Source organism: Eumetopias jubatus, unplaced genomic scaffold (assembly GCF_037043125.1).
Source record: "Eumetopias jubatus isolate StellerSeaLion01/CBP00866 unplaced genomic scaffold, mEumJub1_p1.0 scaffold_6, whole genome shotgun sequence".
NCBI classification, from domain to species: Eukaryota; Metazoa; Chordata; class Mammalia; order Carnivora; family Otariidae; genus Eumetopias; species Eumetopias jubatus.
The window spans coordinates 32,493,419-32,519,891 of NW_028274812.1; the positions used below are offsets into that span (position 1 = coordinate 32,493,419).

Sequence of the window (26,473 nt, forward strand, 5' to 3'; positions counted from 1 at the left end):
GTGCGGGGAACTTACATAAGCAAGGATGTGTGTAGAGTCACAGAGGATATTCAGTTTTCACCTCAAATTGCTTACTGTGTGGCAAGACTTAGTGTCTGAAAGACATGGTGTTGGTGCAAGACCAGTGGAGTTCCAGTTTTCCTATCAATTTGTAGAATTCTCTTGGGAAAGTCACTTCCCCTTTCTGGGCTTCTGAGCTGCCTGCAGAGAGTGGGTGTTGAGTATCAGTGAATTCTGAAATGGTAAGGCACCACATCCATGAACATGATTAATTTTTCTTAGGATTGAAAATGAAAAGAACGGAGAGCTTACTATCTTTGAAGAATATATGCAGTCTGAACACTATTGCAAAGCAGAAGGGCAGGACAAATCCGGATGAGAAGGAGCTGGTTTGACACAGTGGTTGGCTGAGGCTAAAAGGCCCTCTTCTGTCACAGCTTAAAAACACAGCTGCTGAAAATCTGGGAGGGAACTTAAAAGAGCTGTAAACTTGCTGTCCAAACGAGGGTACCAGCAAGGAAGAAACTGTAGCAGTCAACAACTGTTCAACCCAGCAGGACCCATGTCAATAGGAACACCATGTGACAATGACTGACAATAGTTGTGCTGAGGGACGGAACCGTTCGCTGGGTCCGGGGCTTGGAAGAGGACTGCCTCTCTTTGTACTCAATAATTTGCTGGAGAGAGTGGGGCCTCAAAAGAGAGATATCGGGCTCTCTTAATAAAGGTGTTTGGATTTAAAGGGACTATACAGAAAAAGAAAGAAAAGTGGTTGTATATGTACACTAAAAAACCTGGTGATTTGGTTCATGCCATGGGCATATTATATTGTTTGTTTCTGCCATGGGGAGAATCAGCAGGACTCAGTCTTCTGTATCCCAGACCTGGAAAGATCCAAATAATCAGATAAGGAGCAGCTGTTGCAGGTACTACCATCCTATTGTCATATGTGTCTAGGCATGCTAAGGACTGCTTGAATGATACTAGGTATTAAGGATTTGCTGGATAGATTTCTGGTTTGGGACAGTAGAGAACTTGAATATTGTCCCACTACAAAGCTAGAAATTCTGGGCAAAATATAACCAACATTCTTTAAAATGCATTGTTAAGGCTCTCAAGAAAAAAAGGGAATTTTCTAGAGCCTTCCAATTATAAGAAATTAAAAAACTAAAGTTATGAGTGCAAAATAACACAGAGGTTACCTTGGAAGGGAAGTGGGTTTCCAGTCCCAGTAACCAAAAGTCTGGGATCTTAGCACCCACATAAGCACAGAATATGAAGCCCTGACACCAGGAGGTGGTGAGGAAAATAAGACCACCACATTATACTTTTCCCCCCCAAAAAGCCAGACCACTTGGCCTAGGAAAAAACCAAAAACCAAAAACAACAACAACAACAAAAACAACAAAAACAAAAAACAAAAAAACCCATTAGCACAAGAGAAAAAGTTTTGTCTGCCTGAATAGGAACAACTCCCTCCTGGCACATGTAGCCGTGAGCATCCCATGAGCAGGTTGAGGTTTGAAATAGGCCTATTTATGTAGTCTGGGAGCCTCCAAGTTAGGGGGTTAATATAAAGTTAGTTTTACAATGCTAATGTCCTCAGTGTGCCTGACTAATGCAAAGTGGAAACCTTTCTGCAGAGACATATTCCCAAACCAGGCTGTGGAGCAGTTCCATAGATAAAGATGAATTCGCAATTCAAAATTACAAAACATATATTAAAATAATCTCTCATGAGGGAATGTTAGGGCAGAAAAATAGGAATTTTAGACCCCCAAGAATGAACAGAAAAGAGGAACAGAACACAATTTTGGGGCAGGGTGGGGGTGAGAAATAGGTGTCTACATGATAAGGACAGTTAGCAGCTTCCCTCAGCTCTATGTTGAGAGGATTCGGAGGCCACGTCCAGGCTCAGTGGAAAAGCCTCATTGTCATGTATGGTGTTCTCTTCCTATCGGAAAAGCTTGCTTGTTTATTTTATCTCTCACATCAGGGATGCCAGGATCTGTCAAACAGTGATGAAAAAGTTTGTGACTAAAAGAGAAAGAAGTAGCAGCAAAATGTTAGGTCCTTCCCCAACTCACTCCCCCTAAATGTTCCCCCTGTACTTTGTACACCTGTTTATGATCACTTTTCAGGGACTAAGGTTAGAAGCTTATGAATCTGTCTCCAGCACAACACAGTGAGCTCCCTGCAGAAGAAGGAACAGTATTTCATTCAAGTGTGTCTCCCTCGGGCCGATTGAAGTACTTAGCACCTAGCATGGGTTTAATAAAGGTGTGCAAAATTGAACTGAAGAAGAGGAGTGAATGAGCAGAATTAAAAGCCAGAAGGTAGAATCATTTCTAACGTAAGCGATCACTTCATTCTTCACGTCGTCTTCCCAAATGAGAACTGTTCACTCTACCTAGAACAACCAAAAAACAAAAAGAATCACATATTTATTTTTGTATCCTTTCCCTCCCCCAGCACCTGCCACTATTCTTGGCGTATAACAGGTGCTCAACCCATTTTGGGTAAGGGATTGATAGATCAGCTTTCCCAAAACAAAGCTTCTTTAACTCTTTGTGAAACTACCTGTCTTTCTGGAATCCTGGAATCCTAGAATCCATGGCCTGAGTGGTGACACCAGCTGGTTAGAGGCATCAAAAGCAGCAATCAGCCCTGGGAGAACCATCCCAGTGGGGCACAGGAAGTCAGCTAATGAAAGGGTGAGCAGCAAACCTGCCTCAGATGCCATGTAAAAAGCCACTATTTTTACTCCTCAAGATATTTTCCACTTCAGGATTTTTGACTTTTGTTCCTTGATCTATGTCTTATTTCCCACTTAGGTTTCAGGCTTGCTTTCTTCCAGTTTCAAACCAAAATTCCCTCCCCAGAGATATCTCTCCAAACATGGTTTTATGAGGAAGGCTAACAGACCCAGGCTGCGGGCATCTTTGTTATGGATGAGAGCACAAACAGTCCTCTCGCCTCCGGGGAGGCCTGCCAAACAGACAGCCACTTTAAATAGACAGAACTCCAGCCCCGCCGGCCTTGCCCTCCCCCCCGTTCATCATGCCCCACATCCGAAATCTCTATCCATCATTCGCATTCCTGTTTGGTCTGGACAAGGGAGTGACTTTGGCAAGGCTCTCAGAATATTCCTCATGACCTCTGGCATTCCTCTTTGCGGTCTAGCCAACCACAGCGGATTAGTTCAGTTTCCCATTTTAACAGAATTTCAGGACTTAGTGGACCAACTTCAAGACGCCTGTGTCGAGAGATCAGATTACTTAGAGTGGCAGAATGGAAAGGATAGGGGGAGAGAAAAGCTCCATGGGGGAAAAAATGGCATTTGAGCAAGAGCTTGAAGGAAGTGGGGAAGACACTCCATGGGGACAGGGAAAAACAGACACAAAGATGGAGAAGGTGGGAAGGAGCTATGGGCATACCAAGGGCCTTGGTTTGAGTAAAATGTGACAAATATAACAGGCTGAATGAAGATGAGGAATAAAAAATTACGTTAATAAGTTGGTTGTGGTCAGAGGTGAATGTAGAAGTAGTACAAAGTTATTTTATGGCAATCCTCCAAACCACAACCATTTCACCACCGGCTATGTGCCAAGTTCTACCATAGCCACCGAGGTTACATGATGTCTCAGACACAGTCCTCAAAGTCCCCTCCAGGAACCCACAGTCTACTATCTAGTCCGGAGACTCTTGAGAAACATATATTATAAAATAAGGCTATTTTAACCTGTAATGAACAAAGTGCCTCAGGAAGCCAGAGGTAGGGGGGAAAGTGGAGGTGGAGGTGTGGGGAGCAAGTTCAGTGTCGGTGCAGGAGGAGGTGAATTTTGTTTTGGCTTTTACATTTTGACCACCTTCACTCGTTTTCCCTACCCCCACCAATCTGTTCTCTGTTTCTATGAGTTCAGGTTTTTTTAGATTTCACATATAAGTGAGATCATATAGTATTTGTCTTTCTCTGCCTGACTTACTTCTCTTAGCATAATGTCCTCAGTGTCCATTCATGTTACAAATGGCAAGTTTTCTTTCTGTTTTATGGCTGAGTTATATTTCATTGCATGTATATATATACATACACACACACACACACACACACACACACACACACACACACACCATGTTTTCTTTATCTATTTATCCATCAATGGACACTTAGGTTGTTTCTATATCTTAGCTGTTGTAAATAATGCTGCACTAAATGTGGGGCTGAGGATATCTCTCCAAGATAGTGATTTTATTTCCTTTGGATATATACCCAGAAGTGGGATTGCTGGCTCATATGATAGTACTATTTGTAATTTTTTGAGGAACCACCATACTGTTCTCCATAATGGCTGTGCCAACTTACATGTCCACCAACAGAGCACAAAGTTTCCCTTTTCTCCACATCTTAGTCAATACTTACTATCTTGTCTTTTTGATGATAGCCTTCTAACAGGTGTAAGGTTTTTGTGTTGTTTGTGGTTTTGATTTGCATTTCTCTGATGATTAGTGATGTCGAGCACCTTTTCATGTACCTGTTGAATGTCTTCTTTGGACAAATGTCCACTCAGTTCCTTTGCCCATTTTAAAATTCAATTATTATTATTATTGCTATTAAATTTTATGAGTTCCTTATATATTTTGCATATGCACCCCTTTCAGACATATGGTTTGCAAATATGTGAGTTCCTCATTTATTTCGGATATTGATTCCTTATCAGATACATGGTATGCAAACATTTTTTTCTATTCTGTAGGCTGCCTTTTTATTTTAACGATCATTTCTTTTGCTGTGCAGAAGATTTTTAGTTGATATAGTCCCACTCACTTATTTTTGCTTTTGTTGCTTGTGCTGTAGGTGTCATATTCGAAATATCACTGCCAAGACCCATGTCAAGAAGATTTTCCCCTATGTTTTCTTCTAGGTGTCTAATGGTGTTAGGTCTTATATTTAAGTTTTTAATTGATTTTGAGTTTAATTAAGTGAGTGGTGTAAAACAGGGGTCCAGTGTCATTCTTTTATATGTGAACATCCCATATTCCTAGCACTATTTATTAAAGAGACTGTCTTTTCTCCATCACATATTCTTGAATAATATTAGTTGACCATGGGAAGAGATGAATTTGAACTGGGCTTTGGAGAGTGAGATAATCAGAGGATTGGGAATTAATAGGACACATAAGCAGGAGAAGAGGTATGGTTAAGGGACAAAGCAACTGTGTTTGAATCAGTGGAATATTGGTAAATATTTAACCCAGAAGTGGGATTGCTGGCTCATATGATAGTACTATTTGTAATTTTTTGAGGAACTAGCTGGGGGAAATGGAAGGTCCTGGTTTATAGCAATAGAAAATTTCTACTGTAAATGCTTCCATGATAGCTGATTTCAAACTACCAGTGTGAAGTCCTTCAGCTTGCAAAATCTCTGACAAATTATCAGTTGGCTCCGTTGAGCCCCCAGAGGCTGGCCCCAGCACACCCCTACCTAGTTTGAACATGTTGAATTGGAAAGGATTGTCAGACATCTAGATGAAGGTGTCTAATAAGAATTACAAGTCTTTTGTTCCTCTGAGAAGTTGAGCCAAAGCAGGGTCTTCAAAGTCTCAAGGGTCTGCTATATTTCGGGAAAGTGTCACTGAGGCTTCATGCCCCTATTCAAGGAAAGTAGATCTGTTATAAATCTGTTTTATGCTCCAATTTAGACCCACCAAATAAAAGAGTATTTCAGGTTATATTCACATTAAAAACTAACTGCAGATCAGCGTGATGTCCAATATGCTCTCAGAATTACCTTTCCAAATAGCCGGGCTCCTAGGTTCTTTACCCAGAGGCCTGTTACAGATTTTTCCATAATCACTTACTGCCCCCTGCTGGGTGAAGAGGTGCAGCACTCAAGGTCAAATTACCTCAAGAACCAGTTGAACTCCACATAGCTACAACTTCTGGGTTCTTTGTACTCTAGTGTCATTGTTATTGTTAAAGCAAAAACCAGTTGAAAAAAGATAGTCCACGCAGTTCAGAGAAATGTACCTAGTGGCATCACCATTGCTGGCTATTCTCAGAGCTTCGATGTGCCTGGTGAAGATCTTTGCTGATTTGCCCAGACTTCAGTGACCTTTGAGATACAAAGGAAGGCACTTCTCGCATATGGTGCTCCTGTAAATAGTTCCTTGTAGTATTCAGGACTCTCGATGGATACTCAGACAGACAGACCATGGTTCCCAAGGAATTCCTATGGCATCTGTACACTTAGTTCATATGTCTCTAGTATTTCCTAAACTGAAGGTATCCATCCTATGGTGATATAGCGCTGAGATCTAATGACATTTTTAAAAGTTCGTATTATCCACTTTATCCTATCAATAAGATGAGAGTCTTTTTTTGGCAAAATCATCATGCCAAAAAAAAAAAAAAACACATCAATTCTACTTATACAGAATTACAAGGGCCAACTAAACAGTCCTGACTTATTTTTATTCTCTTTAATTAATAAGGATGAGAACTTCATTATGAAAAGAAAAAAAAGAGAAGATGCAAAAGATATTTCAAATTAACTGGTTAGGTAACTATAAATGTAATCACTGCTTTTCATATAATTACCATAAGGTGAAATTTAAAATTATTTATGAATATACCCATATGGTTACTATAAAATTTTACTAGGAATGCCAGTTTTTGGTATTATTTATTTTTCCTATTTTTTTATTTGAAAAACTTACCATTTTTATACAAAAAAATGAATACTCATAAACAAAGCAACTAATGTTCAGATTTACTTTTTTTTAAAAGGTTTTATTTATTTATTTGACAGAGAGACAGTGAGAAAGGGAACACAAGCAGGGGAAGTGGGAGAGGGAAAAGCAGGCTCCCGGCTGAGCAGAGAGCCTGATGCGGGGCTCGAACCCAGGACCCTGGAATCATGATCTGAGCCGAAGGCAGATGCTTAACGACTGAGCCACCCAGGCGCCCCTGTTCAGATTTAATGTGACAAAATTAAATAAGATGGCATTTCATGCACCTTAGAATGGTGGATAAATTAAATGATTACATATGTTTCTATCAAGAGAAAATACCAACATTTGCCAAAAAGACTACAACTACCGTCATTGTTAAGGGTGAAAGACAATGTTTCCCTGACAGGATTGGGAACAAGGTAAAAATTCCACTCACCACTGCTATTCCACATAATACTGTTAAGTTCTAGCCAGTGAAACAGAACAACAACAAAAAAGGAAATAAAAGGAAAATAGATTGGATAGGAAGAAATAAAACTGTCTTCATTTGCAGGTGTTATGATGGCCTACATAAAAAATCCCAAGGAATGTGCCCAAAAAGCCAGACAGAAATTATGATATATTTCTGTAAAGTTCCACCAAGTGTGCCTGCCCCTCATTGCCTCCCTCCCACCTCCTTCTTCTCTTCGGCACCTGCCACCCCAGGCACAGCAGGACCCCACCTCCCCTTCCTCCACCTTTATGATGATCCATGGAATGAAAAGTAAATAATCATCGTGCCGTATAGTTAATCAGCCCTTCTGCTGTGTACATGCGAGTGTCTTCACGTGAAAATCTAGTAACGATGGCAAGAACTGTGCGAGACGTTTTTGTGTCTTCCTCATTATCAACTAGGTATTCATTGTCTAAAACATTGTGTGTAAGACTTGTATGGAAGTGGACAGACTATCCTTACGTAGGCAAAATGTGAGTAATACTTAATATAAAATAACTAATGTGTTAGTTTTCTTCCTGTTTTATAACTTTGCTTTTAAAGAATTATATTGTCATACAGTATGCCTCTCTCATAATTGGAGAAATGGTAGGTCAGCCTACTATCACACAAAGTGTTTTTTTTTAAAGACTATAACAGTGTTTCCAATGGCTGTAAATAGGACTGTAATATTGTATGCTATGAAATTTTATGAAGACCCATTAGTGTAGAAGCTAAGCTACTGTGAAGCAATCACGTTGATTGTACTAGGCTACCATAAAGCAATCATATCTCTACTTCTTCCTTTTCACTGTATGAATCATTACCCCTGTAAATAAATATGAAATTTCTTTTTCACATTATCTTTTCATTTTTTATGTCTAGTGTTAGTATAGTAATATGTGTAACATCTACACCTACCATATAAATAAGAATATTTATGTAGGTAGGGCAGAGATTTATCTCGTAAACGATTGACATAACCTTGAAGTATGGATAAGTACACACTATACTGTAAATGTATTTTCTCTTCCTTATGATTTTATTAATAACATTTTCTTTTCTCTAGCTTACTTTATTGTGAGAATACAGTGTGTGAGACATAACATAGGAAATATGTGTTAACTATTTATGCTATTAGTAAGGCTTCTGATCAACAGTGAGCTATTAGTAGGTAAGTCTTGGGGGAGTCAAAAGTTATATGATTATTTCTGACTACACTGGGGTTGGCACCACTAACCCCCACATTGTTCAAGGGTCAACTGTAATTATTTAAAAATAAAAAGCTGCTTAAAATAATCCAACTAGAAAAAAAATGCTTGTTGACAATTAATATATATGTGTACCGGTATATAATCAGATAACCTCTTGTTAATGAATTCTAAGGGCAAGAATCCAATGTACTAATTATACCTCTGCTGAACTGTTTACTGCCCTGTTTATGCCCCAATTCTCATACTCTAATACATGAGCAACTTCTGTCAATTCATAAATCTTTACTGCATTTGATTTAATGATTTACATGTGTGTATCATTCTATTAGATATCAAACCCAGGTCCACACCAATGTCATCTTTGAAACCTAAAAGTTTAGTACAGTGCCTGGCGCATATTAGGGTTATATAAAAATGTCAGTGAATGAATGAGCTAGAGCCAAATAAACTGTATGTTAATTTTAAGAAATGGAATAACGAATGCGTGAATAATTGCAGATAATGGCTACAAGAGTTTACAGGAAATATTTTGGTGAATGAAAAGGTTGGCATTTTCATGACAGGAATATCTTACAGGGAATGTTCTCACTCTAGCTGCCCTGGTTTTTCCTAAAACCGAATAATTCCAAGATGGCCAGCAGGGGGAGAACTACGCCTTACTTTAGAGTTGGAATCCAAATCACTTACAGGTTTCTCCTGCTTTTCCAAAGTTCGAGTTTCGCCACTTTGCTTTTACAAACAACAACAACAACAAAACCCTATGTGAGTACCTGTTTTCTCTAATCGAAAGAAATATGAAGAGGATTTTTTGCTTTTACAAAAAAAAAAGTCAGAAAGCAAAAGTAGCATTCAGCACTTGTTCCGCAGTGAGGCTTCACGGAGGCAGAACCCCCAGCAGCGAGAGGGGCTCTGCCAAGTTCCTTTCCCCGGAACTACCCTCAGCATCTCAGCATCAAACCCCCACAGCTTTGAACTGTCTGTGAGCATCTGTGCTTTATCTAGATTAATTTTGTGCCTCTGTTAGCAAGATGTGTCCTAAGGTATCAGAAAAGCCTAAGAGAAAATATTTTTTGGGTCAGGCAATGAATGCTCAAAACAATTTTCAGAGATTAAGAATTCCTCATATCAGTGAGGTCATATGATACCTGTAAGTTAACGGTCATTGCTTCTTCTCTGTATGCCATTTCTACTTAGGAAAAGCTTCATAGGAACGCTCTACTTTCGGTGAGTGGGGGAAACCTGTATTTGTGGCTCTGGTAGTTACTTAGGTTCAATTTTATCCAATGCCAGCATTTATGGAGGTAAGGTGAAAGGTGTTTTTTGGTATTTTTACTGCTGTTCTCCTTATTATTTCTGTAAAGCATATTCATAAACTTGCAGATCCTTCATCTACTATCAGGGCTTGCCATCTATTCTGTCACCATGCCCTTCCTCCTCCTCAATTTTTTTTTTAACTATGGTAAAACAAATAAATAAACATACAATGCAAAACTTGCCATCTTAACCATTTTAAGTGTACAGTTTTGTAGTGTTAAGTATATTAATATTGTTGAACAACAGATCTGCAGAAATTTTCCATCTTGTAAAATTGAAGCTCTGTACCCATTAACTCACATATCCTTCCCCTCCCCATCCCCCTGGGAACTACAATTCTACCTTCTGCTTCTATGAGTTCGACTGCTTTCGATGGCTCATGTAAATGGAACTGTACAATATTGGCTTTTTGTGTCTGGCATATTTCACTTTGCCTAATGTCCTTAAGGTTCATCTACATTGTAGCATGTGACGGATTTTCCTTCCTTTTTAAGGCTGAATAATCTTTTATTGTATGTATAGACCACATTTTGTTTATCCATTCATCTGTCAATGTACATGTAAATTGCTCCCACCTCTTGGCTATTGTGAATAGTTCTGCAACAAACATGGTGTGCGTCAACATGGCCTTTAAATATAAAATCAATACACACTCACACAAAAGACTTAGATCTCAATTTTTAACTCAGTCTTGTTGCTTTCACAAACTGAAGATAGATTTTTGAAGAATTCCAAAGTTATGTAGCACGTAATAACATAGGTAGTCCTTTCCTCTGCCTTCAATAGTCTCTGTACCATTTTCCAGCCTCTGCCCACTGCCTGGTCCCAAAGCCAATGCCACACGTTTCAAGTTGCACTTAGTACCACCTGCTCTCAGGTAACAAATATATATCATTGCATAAAAACACTCCAAGACATAATAGCTTATAAGAATGATTTCATAATTCTCATGATTCTATGGCTGTGCTCAGCGGGGTGGTTCTTCTGGCGGTCTCACTGGGGTCATTCACATCACTTCAGCCTTTGGGCAGCTCCATTAGGGCTGGAGGACACAGGATGGCCTTACCCTCTCATCCGGGGCCTTGGTGCCGGCAGGGAGCTGAGCCTCTCTTCTACACAGTCTCTTATCATCTGGTGGGTTAGCCCTGGCTTCCTTACCTGGTGGTAGGAGCATTTTCAGAGCCCAAAGCATAAGGTGCAAGGACCCTTAAGGACAATCTCGTAAGTGAAAAAAATGTCACTTTGGCCACATTCTATGGGTCAGGGCAAGTCCCAAGGCCAGCCCACATTTGAAGGTTGGAGCAACAAAGTTACACTGCAAAGAAGCATGCGGGACAGAAAGAGCAAACGATCTATTCCAATGGGGAAATGGGAAATGTAATGAGACCCATTCTGGGAGAAAGCCCAGTGACACAGGGAAGGAGAAAAAGGGGTTGACAGAGATGTGCAATCTCCCGGGCATGCACTAAACTGAGGAAATGAACCACAATCCAAGAGTCTCCAACACAGGAGCTGTTTACACGCCCGACAAGGTGAACATTTGTATGAGACAATCTCAGAAGAGGAAAGGAGCCCAAATATCATAGAAAGTCTAGGATAACCTCAAGCCCTCTTTTCTCCCACCACTACTCCACCCTTGGGCTTTAAAAAAGTGGAGAGGAAGCAAAATATTTCTCTCTGAAACTATAGTTTAAAGGAATAAACAAACGATTCTCAGATACAATTGGAAGATGATCACCCACTCCATCTCTGAGTAAAATAGAATGTCAAACGGGGGTAAGATAAAAAGAAATGGCATTAAACTCAGCAAATATACCCTGGACTAAAACAGGAGGGAGGGAAGGAGGCAGAGTGAGAGGGGAGGAAGGAAAGTTTATTTCATCTATTCCACCTAGAAGAAAACGTAGGCCAACTGATAAGAAAATTGACACATGAATCCAATAAATAAAAATAAACTCAAAGAGGGGCGCCTGGGTGGCTCAGTCATTAAGCGTCTGCCTTCAGCTCAGGTCATGATCCCAGGGTCCTGGGATCATGCCTCACATCAGGCTCCCTGCTCCGCGGGAAGCCTGTTTCGCCCTCTCCCACTCCCCCTGCTTATGTTCCTGCTCTTGCTGTCTCTCTCTGTCAAATAAATAAATAAAATCTTAAAAAAAAATAAAAATAAAAAAAATAAACTCAAAGATACAATAAAACAATAAAAGGAGATTTTAAAAGAGCAAATAGGCCCAAAGAAATAATAATACACAAATAAAAAATTAAAGAGAGCAAAGAATAAACATGCTGAAAAATGGAATCGGGGCAGACAGGGATGCTTGAGATAATCACAGTGATTGGAAATATATTTAAGAAAGATTAAAGCAGTAATCGAAAAGCTAATAAAGGAGCCCAGGATGTTAACAGTGGGAAGCTGGTGGGATGATGATTATTTCACTCCTTATGCTTTACAGTGTATTTTTACATTTCCAAAATAAAAATGAAATCTGTCCATGAGGAAATCATTGTTCTTTTTTAAAAAGAGAGGTTAATGGACGATGGGGAGGGATGGGGAGGTGGTCAGAAACCAAATTATTGGAGTTTCAAACAAGGGGAGGAGTTAGTGAGGAAATAAAGTCAGGAGATGTAAGCCAGGCACTTATTGGTTCTGTCTCACCGTGGGAGCTCCAGGGACAGACGCAACATGGCGGACGCTGTAGCGAAATGGAAGGACCCGTTTATAATCAAAGCAGAAAGATGGCAGCAGAGCAGAGGTGGGAATCACAGATGTGTGGCTGAGGAAGAAGGGTTAATAACAAGAAAAACAAAGCTCTGGAGGAAGTGAAAACTCAGGTCTGAAAAAACAAAATCACACTTTCTCCGTGAGAGACTAGAAGGAAGGTGGGTAGGTGTGAACACAGAAGCTTGGAAGTGAAAGGAAGATGACAAAAGACAAACGTTTTGTGCAAATGGGCTTTTTTGAACTGTGTTAACCTCACCATGGCGAATAGCAATGTAATGAGGGAATATCATTCACGCACTATTAATACGCACCTAATTGATATCCGAGGTGCTGGACATTTTCTACTGTTTGGATGCTTATCACCACATATATAGATATGGGTGAAGACACTCCAAATACTTTATAAGATTCAAGAGTATTTTTTTATCTAAATGAATTTTACTGGTGTTTTTTTCCCAGATTATAAAAGTAATGAATTATAGAGGAACAAGAAAGTGAGAGTCACCCCAAGCCCCAGCATGCAGATATAATCACTGTAAATATTTTACTGCATTAACTTCCAGAGAGAAGAACAAGAGGGGAGAAACTGAGCAGGAAAGATACACAAGAGGAAGGGAAGGAAGGGGAGGAAAAGGGATTTTACTTTTCCTTTCACCAAAATGGATACATTATCATCTGCTGTTTTAGAAGCTGTCATTGTTGATTCCTGTATCGTGAAGTTTTTCCACTTTAGTAGATTTAGATAAAGATCACATCTTAGAGTATCCTAGTAATAGTAATATGCTATTACTATTTCTCTAATAAGAGTCAACCATTTCGATTGAGCATCATTTTAGGTCCTCGTACAATGGCTTCTTCAGAATAATTTGAGGAGCTGAAATGTGAGCCATAGTTTATGAACAATTTTTAGACTTTTGGATCGCAATTATCAAATTACCTTCATTTGGGCCGTAACAGTGTGTACCGCCACCGGCATGGTGTGACTGCTGCCAATGAACTTTGCAACACTGGAGATCTGTACCTTTTAAAACTTTTCCCATGTGGTAAGCACAAAAATAATGTCATTTGCCTATCTTTAACTTAAGTGCTAAAACATTCCTATGTTTTTGTTTTTTACAGCTCTTTTCCTTATGAATGTGTTAATCCAGACTTCTGCCCATTTTTCAATTGAGAGTTAACATTTTTTGATTTTGCTTTTAAGTGCTCTTTTTTAAATGTGGTATTTCATACTATTAATACACTATTAATGAATTTAATTCTGGCTTGAAATTCAGCTGCTGATGGAGTAAAACTTGATGAATTTGAACATTTTCAACATATTCTTCCAGGAGGCAGTGGGACATGCTATTTAAGTAGATGAGATTTACCAAGACCTGGGCTCAAATCCCTGCCAGTGATAACCCACTAGCCAGGGTTAGGATTAGTATTTTCACATTACAGAATTGTTGAGAAAATATATGTAAATCATTTAGCACAATGTCTGGAACCAAAGAAACACCCAGTTAAGTTAGCTATTATTGTAATTATCATCATATTTGATCCAGTTTCAGAGATGTCTTTGTTATCATAATAATGTGACTGATTCATTGGGCAAATGAATAATCAAATTTGTTTACGGTCAATCTTCCATGATGGAAAGGGAGGATTTCACATCACTAATACTTCTTCGTCCGTCACTATGTTAGGCAATACGAGATTCCATTGCCCTGAATTTCAAAGATAGTGAGAAGGGGTAGGAAAATCTCTCTCCTCTTGAGTAAAGCAAAGTTGCCTCAAAATGCTTGTTGTAGACGCCCCAGCGGGGTTGCTACCGCCGACTTATTTCTTCCAGGCTGATGTGTTTTTCCTCACAGCAAAAGGTGTTCCCAGAAGTTGATGGATGTGAAGACTGAGAGATGCTCCTGTGTGTGTCCACCTTTGCCAGTAAATGTTTACAACAGATTTTTTTTAAAAGCTTTTATTTATTTATTTGAAAGAGAGAGAATGAGAGATAGAGAGCACGAGAGGGAAGAGGGTCAGAGGGAGAAGCAGACTCCCCACTGAGCAGGGAGCCCGATGCGGGACTTGATCCCGGGACTCCAGGATCATGACCTGAGCCGAAGGCAGTCGCTTAACCAATTGAGGCACCCAGGCGCCCTACAACAGCTCTTTGCAGCTGGAGGAACACTGCATGCTTTGTAGAGAGGTTTTCACGTGAGATGTCAAAACTCTGAGAAGTTCATTCTTTTCCTCTTCAGTTCACCACGCATCACACTTTGCACAGGAAAGTCTATGAAACTGTGAGTCAGTGAAACTGAATGGCCCCTGAAAGGCATTCTTGATCTTATATATACTGTCTTCTAGCTGCATTTCTATAACCTGTGATTCCTGAGCTGTCTTAAATGGATATTTTGGTAGGATCAGCTTATTGGGTTTTATTCATCTGGACGTTGTCTTTATTAACCAACTACTATGTGCCAGGTGCTGTACTAGAATCAGTGGCTATAAAGATTATTTCTGTTCTCAATGACAGACAGCTTTGGAGACAAGACAAAGAAATACCTGAAAAGGAATCTATCAATTTAAAAAAATATATGCTTAAGTGTTAAATGAGAGTTACAACCACTGGTGGAAAAATCTTACAGGACTGAGTTGTATCTCTTATGAAACAGCACACTCCTGACGTAAATCTCATCAAAGTTACAGTTTTAGGGAAGAAACTCAAAGGGTATAGTCTTGGCAAATTTAACAAAAGACCACCGGCTGGAAATGCTTAGATAGTGCAGCTTCTTGGGACTTCTCAATTTCCTTATGGGATTTGTGGAACGTGTTCTCTTTAGGATAAGATCCTGCCAGGTCCCCTGGAAGCCCTAGGTGGAAGCTAACAATTCCCTTATACCCATAACCACATCACCCCGAAATTATTTCCTTTTATGGCTGCAGACTACCTTTAGCAAGCCATACACTTGGATCAAGTATCAGGGGCTGAGTACAATACCTTAGTAGGTCACAGTGCCATGTAATAACATTGCATACAGATTATAGGACAATAAAATGCATCACACACACACTGTTGGCTTCAACTACAGAACAATGACTAGCCTGAGGGCCTGTGCTCTGTCATCTCCAATGTCTGGGAGGGTCTGATCACATGACCATGCTTAGGGGTCAAGAGAAGAGAACTGGTGTCAAAAGGATATGGGCCTTGGGCTAGATCTTGAAATCCAGGTGAAATGTTGGTAAGCACCAAGGCGGCAGGCATCCCATCTGTTCTGTTCCCCAATTTATCCCTAATGCCCATTTCCTTGACACAGAGTAAACACAGCTTTGAAATCTGTTCAGTCTTGATCTAACTGAATCTACTCTAGTTGAATGTGGTAAAGTGTTCTATTGAAGTAAACAGTGGTAACATCTTAAAAACACGTAAGTACACAAACAAGGCTTCACAGGTTAACCACTAGTTCTGTTTGGACCTTCATAAAAGTGAGTAACTCTTCAAAACAGTGACATTGTGTCAAGATCTAGAATAGTTTATATAATAGAGAATGCAAAATTGTAGGTTTTGATCTGAGATTTTTTAAATTGTAAAAATTTGAACAATGAGATCCATTCATTGAACTGAGAAAATTTTGGTCTCATTTATTTAAAATAATCTCCAGCGCTATTAACTTATAAACCTTCAGTTCTGAAAGTTTCACTTTCTTTATATTACACTTAGCACAATGTCATCTAAGTGTAGGAATAAAAAAATTTGATAGTGAAAAATACCTGGATGTCTTGGGGCAAAATTATTAAGAGATATAAAAATCTCATTTCCTGGATATTTATTTGTTTTGAATCTTTATCCTGTGAAAGCTGAAGTCTATACTGAGTTCTGAATTTGATATATAATGAAATTCTATATGGGTTTTAAATGAAATTGTTATTTTTATTAAAATCCTGCCCCCTGAGTTGAGGTTTTATGGGCAAGTGTGAAGTTAAATTTAAAACTACGACACTGGGGTGGAATGAAAGGTGCATTTTTTTCTGTTGCTTCCTTTTCACATCTCACAAGGATAACACTGATTGCAGAGATTCTTTCATTTCTAGCAGACTAAAACATATTTTATGCATCTACAGTTTCTGCCATGGCTATAATTTCTAGTAAATATATTTTTCCTTTAATTTCTGTTTATGTGTAATGGAAAGGATAAGTGCAAATATTTCACATTGAAAAAAATCTATGGAAGTTACATACTGGATACTTTCCCTCTGGTTTCAGACCATTCTACATATTGGAAGTATATTTATACATGCCTGTCTTTTGTTTTTACCTAGAAGTATGATTGCAAATAATTAAAATACCAAAAGCAAGAATATAGGGTACAGATCAGAAATTGATGTTTACTCTGTGAACCTGAAATGAACTTTGGCTCTTTTTTATCCTTCCAACAATACAGCCGTGGTTAATTGTCTACAACTCTTGCACACAGTATCATCCCTGGGAAAATGCCACAACCCCGTTCACTGTCCCCACCCTCCAAACACACACACACACACACACACACACACACACACACACACACACACACACACGAAAGCGGCCAAGTTTCTGTATATACAATTTTTATTGGTAAATCCACATTTCTTAGCTTAGAGACATATTCTGTAGACTTTTTCCTCTCCCTTATAATATTTAGACTGCCAAAAAACAAGGAAAATGTCATTGGACTGTAGCCATGTTACAATTTTACCTAATGCTTATAAAAGCACCAACACACCAGATTCCTGGGATAGGCTTTTTGGCATGAAGTGTAATCACCACATTTAGTTTCAAAGTTCAAATGCCCATTCCTGTTATAGATAAGATAAGCAGGGCAAGGCAAGATAGTTACTCTAGCTAATGACAGAGTCAAGGTGGGGGTGGTAACAGCCTTTCCTGGAGGACTGGGTGGTGTTAGCTTCAATCTCATCCACCTTCTCTCCTGAAACAGGACTGGGCCAACTGGCCAAACAGTCCTCTACACATTGACCTACGCTGCTGGAACATTTGCCTTCTTCCTCCTAAGGTTTGCCCTCTTTTCTCTGAAACTTCTAAATATTTTTAAGTTCCACCTGATTCTTTGCTCTACCATGAATGAGCTGACTTAGCTATGAAATTTTATATGGAAGTTACTTACCTCATTTAAGAAGTACTGATCAGAGGCATGGCAATAAAGTTAGGGGAAAATAAAGGTTTCATTTTGCATATGAAAAGCAAAGAACAGCCTTCATTGTAGATAGTAGGATAAAGACATTTTCATATATAGCCATGTAAATTTACCATTCAAATTGGGGACTGGAGGCCAGTCACATGTTTTAAAATGATGAAACAGTCAAAGGAGAGATCTCTTTCAAGACAAAAAAAAGAAAACACTGTGTAAGAGCAACTGAAAAAAAACAAGCTAAATAGGAACAGATGTGGATGCTCTTCACTTTAGAGTCAGCATAGCATTAATAGTCTGACTTATAAGAGCAGGAGATGATTATAACAAAGCAGGAAAAATAAAGTAGTTGTATATCATAAGTTGGTCATAGCAACACTTGTAGAAAATATCAGAAATAGGAGTAAATGGGAAAATGCCAGAGTATCCATCCAAGGGATGTTAGAATGTCCTTTCCTTACCTGTTCACCTGAAGAGCTCCAATTTGCACTAAGTTCTAGCCCAAATGTCACCACCTCTGAGAAGTCACTGCTGAAACTGTCAAACACCACCCAGTGTCTCCTCTGTCCTCCCTGGCACCTTGCCTATGACTCCATTTAAACAATTACCACCCTTTAGGGATCATCTACACTTCTGCTCCATCCTCTCCCTCCTTAAAACTCTAAGGATTATTACTTGTCCTTCTTTGTATTACCTGGTGATTGGCAAAGGGGAGAGACATCTACCCATTTAATTAAGATCTGCTAAGATGATTTACATAGAGGCAATCATGTGTCTGCATGTATTTTGAAGAATATATAAAAATCAATGAGACACTTCTATAAAGAAGTAGATATCCTTCTGCTAAGTGCAGATAAAAAGCTAAGATATTATATATAAAATAAAAATAGGAAGATGCTGAAAGGTGGAGAGAAGAAGGCAGGCAGGCTAGGGACCTTGGGACAAAGGGACCCAAGGGACAAAAAACTGTGATGAGTTCCCCCGAGTTTTTGCTTTTTAGCTCATATGTCCCAGACTTGGAGCTGAAGACATCACAACCTGTGAAATGCCAACAGAGCAGGCAAAAAGAAGTCCTAAGAAAGACCTGCTCTCTAGCCAAAGGACTGAAAGAGGAGTAGCCTAGCAAAAGAGAAAACAGTAATTGCAACCAGGTCAGCAAAGGCCAAGTGGGGAGCCTGGACTTCCAACCGTGACAGTCTGTCATGAAGTACCCTAACTGACAGGGTGGTATCTGAGAAGGTTGAGCAGGCAACTGGTCATTTCATCCCCACTTGGTCATAATAAAGCCTTCCCAACATTCCTGCCCACAGTGTCAGTGGACACCACAGGGGAGCAGTGACAAGGCCCCCTGCATACCCCAGCCAGGAAGGCATCAGTGGAGGCCCAGGGGGAGAGCTGAATTTCTACCCTGCACCCTGCGACAAAGGTCCCATCTCACCCCAAGTGTCACTGGAGGCTGAGTGGGAAACCTGGACTCGTAACCACACCTTGGAAGAACTAGACAGTGCCCCTAAGTCCCCCACTAGGCTGATGTCAGAGAAAGTCAGCTAAAGCAGAAGGTTTAAATAAGATCCATAGTCACATAACACCTAAAATATTCAGGTTTCCACTGAAAATCATTCATCATGCCAAGAACCAGAAAAATCTTTTTGAATGAAAAAAAGACAACAGATGCCAACCCTGAGATGACACAGATGCTGGCATTATTTGAAAAGAATTTTGCAGCAGCCATTGTAAAAATGCTTCAGCGAGTATTTATAAATTGCATAGAATAAATGAAAAAATAGAAAATCTCAGCAAAAAAATAAAAATTCTCAGCAAAGAAATACAAGATATAAAGAAGAACCAAATGGAAATTTTAGAAAAAAAAACAACCACCAATAACTGAAATAGAAAAATCAATGGGTGGGCTCAACAACAAAATGGATTAGAGAAAGAAAATAATCAGTGAACTTAAAGACAAACAATAGAAATGACCCAAATTGAACAACAGAGAAGACAGGCTGGAAAAAAAGCAATGTACAAACCCTCAGGGCCCTATGGGACTAAAACAAAAACCAACAAAACTTTCTAAATTATTAAATAATTTTTAGATACAAATCATATTATCTAAAGGATTTTGTGGCCTGTAGTCTGTTGAAGAATGATCATCCTATAAAGGACAAATAAAAATTTTTGGTGGACTAATATAACACCTAAATCAAACCCACGTAGCCTAAAAGCGAAGGAAGCCTTTGAAGGTTCACAGGTTGGGACTAAAAGGTATAGTCTATGTGGTTAGAGGTCAGGTTCATTTATCATGACCACCAAGAAGATGTAAAGTAATGGTTATACATTCTTTCCAAATCTATGGAACTTCAAAACAAACAGCTCAGCATAGTTCTGCTGCTGGTGGGGTCATTTTTGTGCATAGAGGAAAACATTCCTACCATCTTGATGAAAAATGCCACCATGCATGTGTTGACAAGTTCTCTGAAGTTCCACCAAGACATCTGTAATAGTCTAAAATAGCTACTTTTAGAGCTATTTTCAACCTATGTTAATTACCAGTGAACAGGATGGGAATATCTTTCTTTTTGCGCAAATACAGAATAAAATTTTATAGCAGGTAGAGAGACTCAATTACTCAATTCACAGATCTTCCCTCAAAGTTTAACTTGTTAAAGACATTAAATCTGAAGAAGCCCAATCACAAAAAAAAAACAAAAACAAAAACAAAACAACCCCACAGGATTGCATATTTTGGCTTTTGAATGGGTGTCACCAAAGACAGAAAGAGGGCCTTAGAAATATTTTTGCTTCCGCTAATTTTTTCAGTTAAAACTAAAATGAATGGAACTCCAAGTCAGAAAGAATCAAGAATCACCTTTAAGTCTTTGTGAAAATACTAAAGTAACACAGACTATTCCAATCCTATCCATTAGTGTCCTGGTTGCCAGTTCCAGAAAAGTTTATTAGTGAAAATAAAATTCAAATATCTGGTGTCCAGACAAGGTTCACAGCTACTTCTGCCCTTAAGAGAAGTAGAAGAGCAGTTTTAGGACTGGTCTGTCTTTATTCCCCAAAGTGGAACAACTCTTACACATTCAAACATGTGTGAGACTCAATAAGTATTTTTCTACTGCCGGGCAGAGGCTGCGAGGTTCCCTGAGATGGTTTATCAGAGGATTCTCAGCTCTAACTCTGGTCGGCAGTTTCTAAACAAGGCGACAGCGTGAATAGAGGACTGTATAAAATAAAAGGTTCTTTCAGAAACATTTATGGTGTGTTTTTGGAATAAAAAATATCAGTCTTCTTGGTTAAAGGTTGGCAACTGTGTTTTCAACTTTAGAATGTCTGAAATTGGCTCTTTCCTTTCTTGATAGAAGCTGAGTCCAGTGATGTGTTCAACATCTGTGATCCGAGCTCTGTGTAACCTCAATAATTCTTCCACCCATGAAGACTCATGCTTCCCATGCTATGAAGATGAGGAAAAAGAAAAGTCACTGGAGAATAGTCAGTTCACTTTCCCTACAAGCACTCCATCTTCCTATTTCAATGAGTTATGACCCTCTGGCTCCCAAATGGCAGATGCTACAAGCTTTGTTAGGCATGATCCCTGCTCTGGAGTAGCTCACCATCTGATATATATGATGCGTCTTTGTTTAATTAGATGTCTCAAATTTGGGAAAGGGGAAGTATATGTGGAATACATTGGTGCAAGAAACTTCAACAGAGTGAGTTTAAAAAAATGTTGGAAAACATAAGCAATGTGGCATATGGTGGAAAGAACAGGGGGATGAACAGAAAGAAAGTCGGATTTAAGTCCAGATCCTATCATTACCATGCCATGTAAACTGAGGCAAGTTATTTAACATCTGAATCCTGATTCTCTTACCTGCACCCTCCTTACAGGGTTGTTTTGAGGATCAGGTGTAATGATGTGAGCAAATGCACTATAAAAACAACTGTTCTTATCAGAATCAGTTATTTACATGGTTGCAATGAAGAGGGGGTTGGGGGATGTGGTAAAACACAATTTCATTTCTAGGGAAGTAGTGAAGTCTCAGCTACTAAGAGATCAGACAAGAAGTAAAGGCACATGCTCCAGCACATGGAAGCAGAGCTGGTAGCTGAGGCAGGTAACAGAGATGGAAATCATACATTCATGTGTAAGTACACATTTTTCTGAATATGGCTCCTGGAGAAGGTCAGATGAAGAAGGTATCCACCGGTTGGTGGGCTATGATTGTACTTTAAAGACATCCTCCAATAAAGATTTCTGTACCCTTGGGACAATATTAGTTGGAAATGAGGGCGCCTGGGTGGCTCAGTTGGTTAAGCAACTGCCTTCGGCTCAGGTCATGATCCTGGAGTCCCAGGATCGAGTCCCACATTGGGCTCCCTGCTCAGCAGTGAGTCTGCTTCTCCCTCGGACCCTCCCCCCTCTCAAGCTCTCTCTATCTCATTCTCTCTCTCAAATAAATAAATAAAATCTTTAAAAAAATATTAGTTGGAAATGATAACTATAGACTTTCCACATAAAAGGGAAATGGACCAATAATTTCCATTTTCCCATTAGCCTCCAATCGTCACTATACCCAAAGCTACTTGCTGCCCCACTCAGTCTCTTTCTCTGCAACAATCTTCACTCTGGCTCTCGGAGGAATAACCCTGACTCAATGGACTACTTGACCATCTACCACAGTAGATATTTTCCATCTGTTCCAACACACACAGGAATAGATAAAAAGTACAGGCAAGGCATCTGATGTCTTAGGCTAACATCCTGCTAATCTTTAGTCACTACTTCAGAGACGAAACAGAAGGAATCAGTCTGTATGTGTGATATGCCTTCAAATAATCCTCTCTCTGGTTCATGTCCAATATTTAGTGTCTTCTAGGTAAACTGCTATTGTAGAATTTGATAAAATGTTTGCATTTAAGATACCGGCACAATAGCTTTTGGAATGGTAGAAGTAGAAAAGGAACTCAGCGCCTCACTCATGATACCTGACATCATTCTGGTCAGGGAGACGTATGCATAAGTCTCTTTGGGAGGAGGGCCCAGAATTCAGACATGATATCTAGAGAAGTAGAAACCATCTTTAGCCCACATGTGCTGCATGCTAAGAATAGTGGCAAAGGAAGACAGGAAAGGTCTGGGTCCCTAATAGTGCTATTGACCCAAGACTGTCTACTTCTGGACATCCCGTCACACGAAGTACCCACTAATTGCTCAAGTCATTGTAAATGGGTTCTTCATTATTTGCTGAATGCAACACTGATAACTTTGGTGACTATTCAATCTCTTGAGGAAGAGAAAGCAATGAAGAAGGGAACACTTGGTATGTATCCAACAGTGTCCACAACAGTGACCAGTTAGTAGACAGAGAAGCCCAATAGGCATCCAAATAGGTAAAGTCCTACTATTCCGTACCTAATTCTGAAGCATAAGGAAAAATAACTTAATGAGAAATATATTCTACGAGGACTGGGCAATTAATTCTCAGTTTATCAGAGAAACAATTAAAGAGTGAAATATCTTCATGAATTTTAATGAATGACACATAGACTCCTAGATCAGGGATGACAGTGGATCTCTGTATTCTACTCCTGGGCCCACAGCAGAGGCTACTGTCTCTTTTGTTCACTGCTGTGTGCTCTGTACTAAGAGTACCTGGCAACACATATTTATTAAAGGAATGAATGGCTGGATCCAAGAAGGGATAAATGAATAAATGCAGGGAGGAATGAATGAGTGATCACAGCACTCCCTCCTGCTGAGCTCAGACTGGGACCTCAACATCCCTTTGACTACAGGACTCCAGCTATCCACCAACCTTTCAATGAGGCTGGTGAAAAAGCTATATCACTTTGCAAACTTAGGCCTACACTTGCATTGTGTAACTTCAACAGACAAAAAAAGAAAAGTGAAAAAAAAAAGTTAAACAACTAGAAAATCTGGGAAGTACTCTGAAAGAAAAAAAAAATTGGCTCACCATAAGGAAAGACTTTAAAATTCCTAAAATTTTAATACAGTCTTGATGTTCAAAGACTAGTTTAGTTTTTGTTTTGTTTTTTTAATTTTGAGCAAATAAGAGAACATAAAACCATATTTTCCAAACACTGAATGACAATAGAATAAGAAAAGATAATTAGGGACAAACATGATTATTATAATAAAGTGATATATAGAAAATTAATCTGAAATACTACCTAACCATAACATTAAGACTAATTTATAACAGTGCTAACACTTGGGGAATTATAAATCCAGTTTTGAAACAAGAGTAAATTCATAGTTCAAATAAACCTAGAATGTAGTGGCTAAGCCATAAGCAGGTACTAAGTTTTTACATTTTGATTTGTTTTTTTGTGTTTTAACAGACAAGGGCAGTCTTCTCCAAAGATACATCCATCTCAGAATATCAAATTTAAAACCATCCTGCAAAGTACATGTAAAGCACATCTTTTCAAAGTATATCCTTTCAAAGTGCATATTCATATTCTGTTTCCCCCCACAGTAACGTCAGACATGGCACACACAAATATATTCTTATTTTCAACGTTTAAGGTAATAAATGAACAGAGGCTACTTACCACACAGCTCTCACTGTTGTCAGTCCTGTGAGGCAAAATGAAAGCTAAGGTGTCTAAATCATCACACTGGGAGGGAGTCTGGAATGTGTTTTTACAACTTGTCAGCACAATGAAGAAGTGAGTTGGGATCAGAATTTCTTGATTACGGATGAGTCTGCTGTTTCTGGAAAATATGGCAATCTTCACTTTAAGAAAGAAATAACTCTCTTCTTTTTAATGAAGATTTCAGTAAAGTATATTTTTAATACAATGCATCTAAAAATGAAATTTTACGATTAGTAATCATAATACCTCAACATGTTCTGCCAAATTGAGAGAACGAATTAGAAGACAGATAAACACAAGCCAAATAATTTTTATTTTCTATAAAAATTTATGAACTTCTATAAAAATTTATTGAACTTCAGATTTTTTTTTTTTTTTAGTTCTACCTTAAGACACTGGAAGGAATTGAGACACTAAAGAAAAAATATATCATTCTCGAATACCTACAACAAAGATTCTAAAGCATTATTGATAGTCTTCTCAACTCTAGGCTGCTGTGCACAGACAGTAGGCAGAGAGGAAACTGGTGTGGGATTTTTTTTCTATTCCAGCCCCTCCGGAGAAGTCCTGTTTCTGTGAATTTGCCTTTGTTTTAAAAGGATTTCCTTTCTCATCCCAGTAACTTCTTTTAAATTGCAGCATATTCTCCGACATGTCCCAAGTAATATTTTACCCCATCTTAATTCTATTTCCTTTGATCTCAAAGCTAGTTTATTTATTTATTTTTCAGCATCTTTCCAAATTTAAGGCAGTGGGAGCACTGTCTCCAACTATAATCTTATGTGGAACCATAATATGTAAAACTGATTAAAACAGAGAGCTCTGGTGGGATGTGAAAGGTATGAAGTTCTCTCCTTCACCCATTCTACTGCTGTGACCTCTGAGGCAGTTATGTTGGGACTCTTATGCCTCAAGGGATATAGTAAAAACAACAACAAAAACCCCCAAACCCTGTCATTTGACAAACTACTGTTTGTAAATTACACAGTACAAACTAATGTGTCACAGATATACGTGTGTGAAGAGTAATCCCTGAGCCACCTGAGAAAGCAGTTCTTAGGAAAGAGCTGAACATCAGCAGACAATTCATTCTCTTTTTCCTGTAGCCTTAATAGCAATATTGCTTCAAAAAATCATGCTGTTATTAAGAAAGATCAAATGGCTTCTAAAATGTTCTGTCACTCTACTTTATAAAACTAGTACCCACTCATGGTTTCTTTCAAGATGTCATTCAATCTCCCTCTAAGCAAGGCTGGGTAAAAGCTGTGACATTCGCCCAAGGCCTACGCCTGGACACTACAGCCTTATAACCCTGCTGATTCTTCCACTCAGGATGCCTCTAGCCACACCACATGGTTCTTTATCTTCTAACCAGCAGTAGTTAATGAAGACAGTATCTTAACAATTAGCTACACACAGAGATTTTAAACATGGATGTTACCTTCTTAACATATGGTAGAGTTCAGTGTTTAATCTGAGCTCAAGAATTACTCATCTAAACTGAGTCGAGGAGAAACACTCCTTTCCTCTAAAAAAACATTTCACTGAACACTGAGCAAAACATCAAAATTAATCAGATATTTCAAGGGGCTTCCAGTGTAATCAGAAATGTCATGTCCGTTGGGCACCTAGATGGCTCAGTCATTAAGCATCTGCCTTCAGCTCAGGTCATGATCCCAGGGTCCTGGGATCGAGTCCCACATTGGGCTCCCTGCTCAGCGGGAAGCCTGCTTCTCCCTCTCCCACTCCCCCTGCTTGTGTTCCCTCTCTCGCTGTCTCTCTCTCTCTGTTGAGAAATAAATAAAATCTTAAAAAAAAAAACGGAATGTCATGTCCGTCAATATGAATAATATTAGACAGAAAAGGCTCCGCTGACTCAACTGGATGGTAATCCCAAGTAACAGCTGTTTTTAAGAGTAAATGAAATATGTTCTTACTGCTTCAGGGTCTCCGAGTAATCGTAACATCCGTCATAATCAGAGTCAAACACAGGACCACACACAACATTGATGCCATTTCTTTCTTCTGCATACCTCTGCAGAAGGGTGCCGTGAAAGTAGCGCCATATAACTAAAACAAGAAGGACGTCAGTGTAGTTTCAAAACAAGGTACCATTGCTGTCATGTGAAATAACTCAACAACCTTATTCAAAATCAGCATTTGTAATAATTACAGACAAAGTCAAATTTGGCTTCAGTCTTAGTATGAGGCCAAAAATCCATTGTTCAGCTTT

The 26,473-nt window shown here is 39.1% G+C and overlaps 1 protein-coding gene across 1 annotated transcript in view; it reads right to left on the bottom strand.

Annotated features, from left to right (window-relative positions):
- Positions 1-19,434: 19,434 nt before the first annotated feature.
- The window catches only part of ENPP1 (ectonucleotide pyrophosphatase/phosphodiesterase 1), a 69,891-nt gene continuing 62,852 nt past the window's right edge, over positions 19,435-26,473 (bottom strand). Inside the window, exons 23-25 of the mRNA XM_028125335.2 lie at positions 26,178-26,310; positions 24,196-24,358; positions 19,435-21,070 (exon numbers count right to left, since the gene is read on the bottom strand). Of these exons, the coding sequence (XP_027981136.1) occupies positions 20,900-21,070; positions 24,196-24,358; positions 26,178-26,310 (467 nt within the window). The 3' untranslated portion in view covers positions 19,435-20,899. The remainder of the gene's footprint in view (positions 21,071-24,195; positions 24,359-26,177; positions 26,311-26,473) is intronic.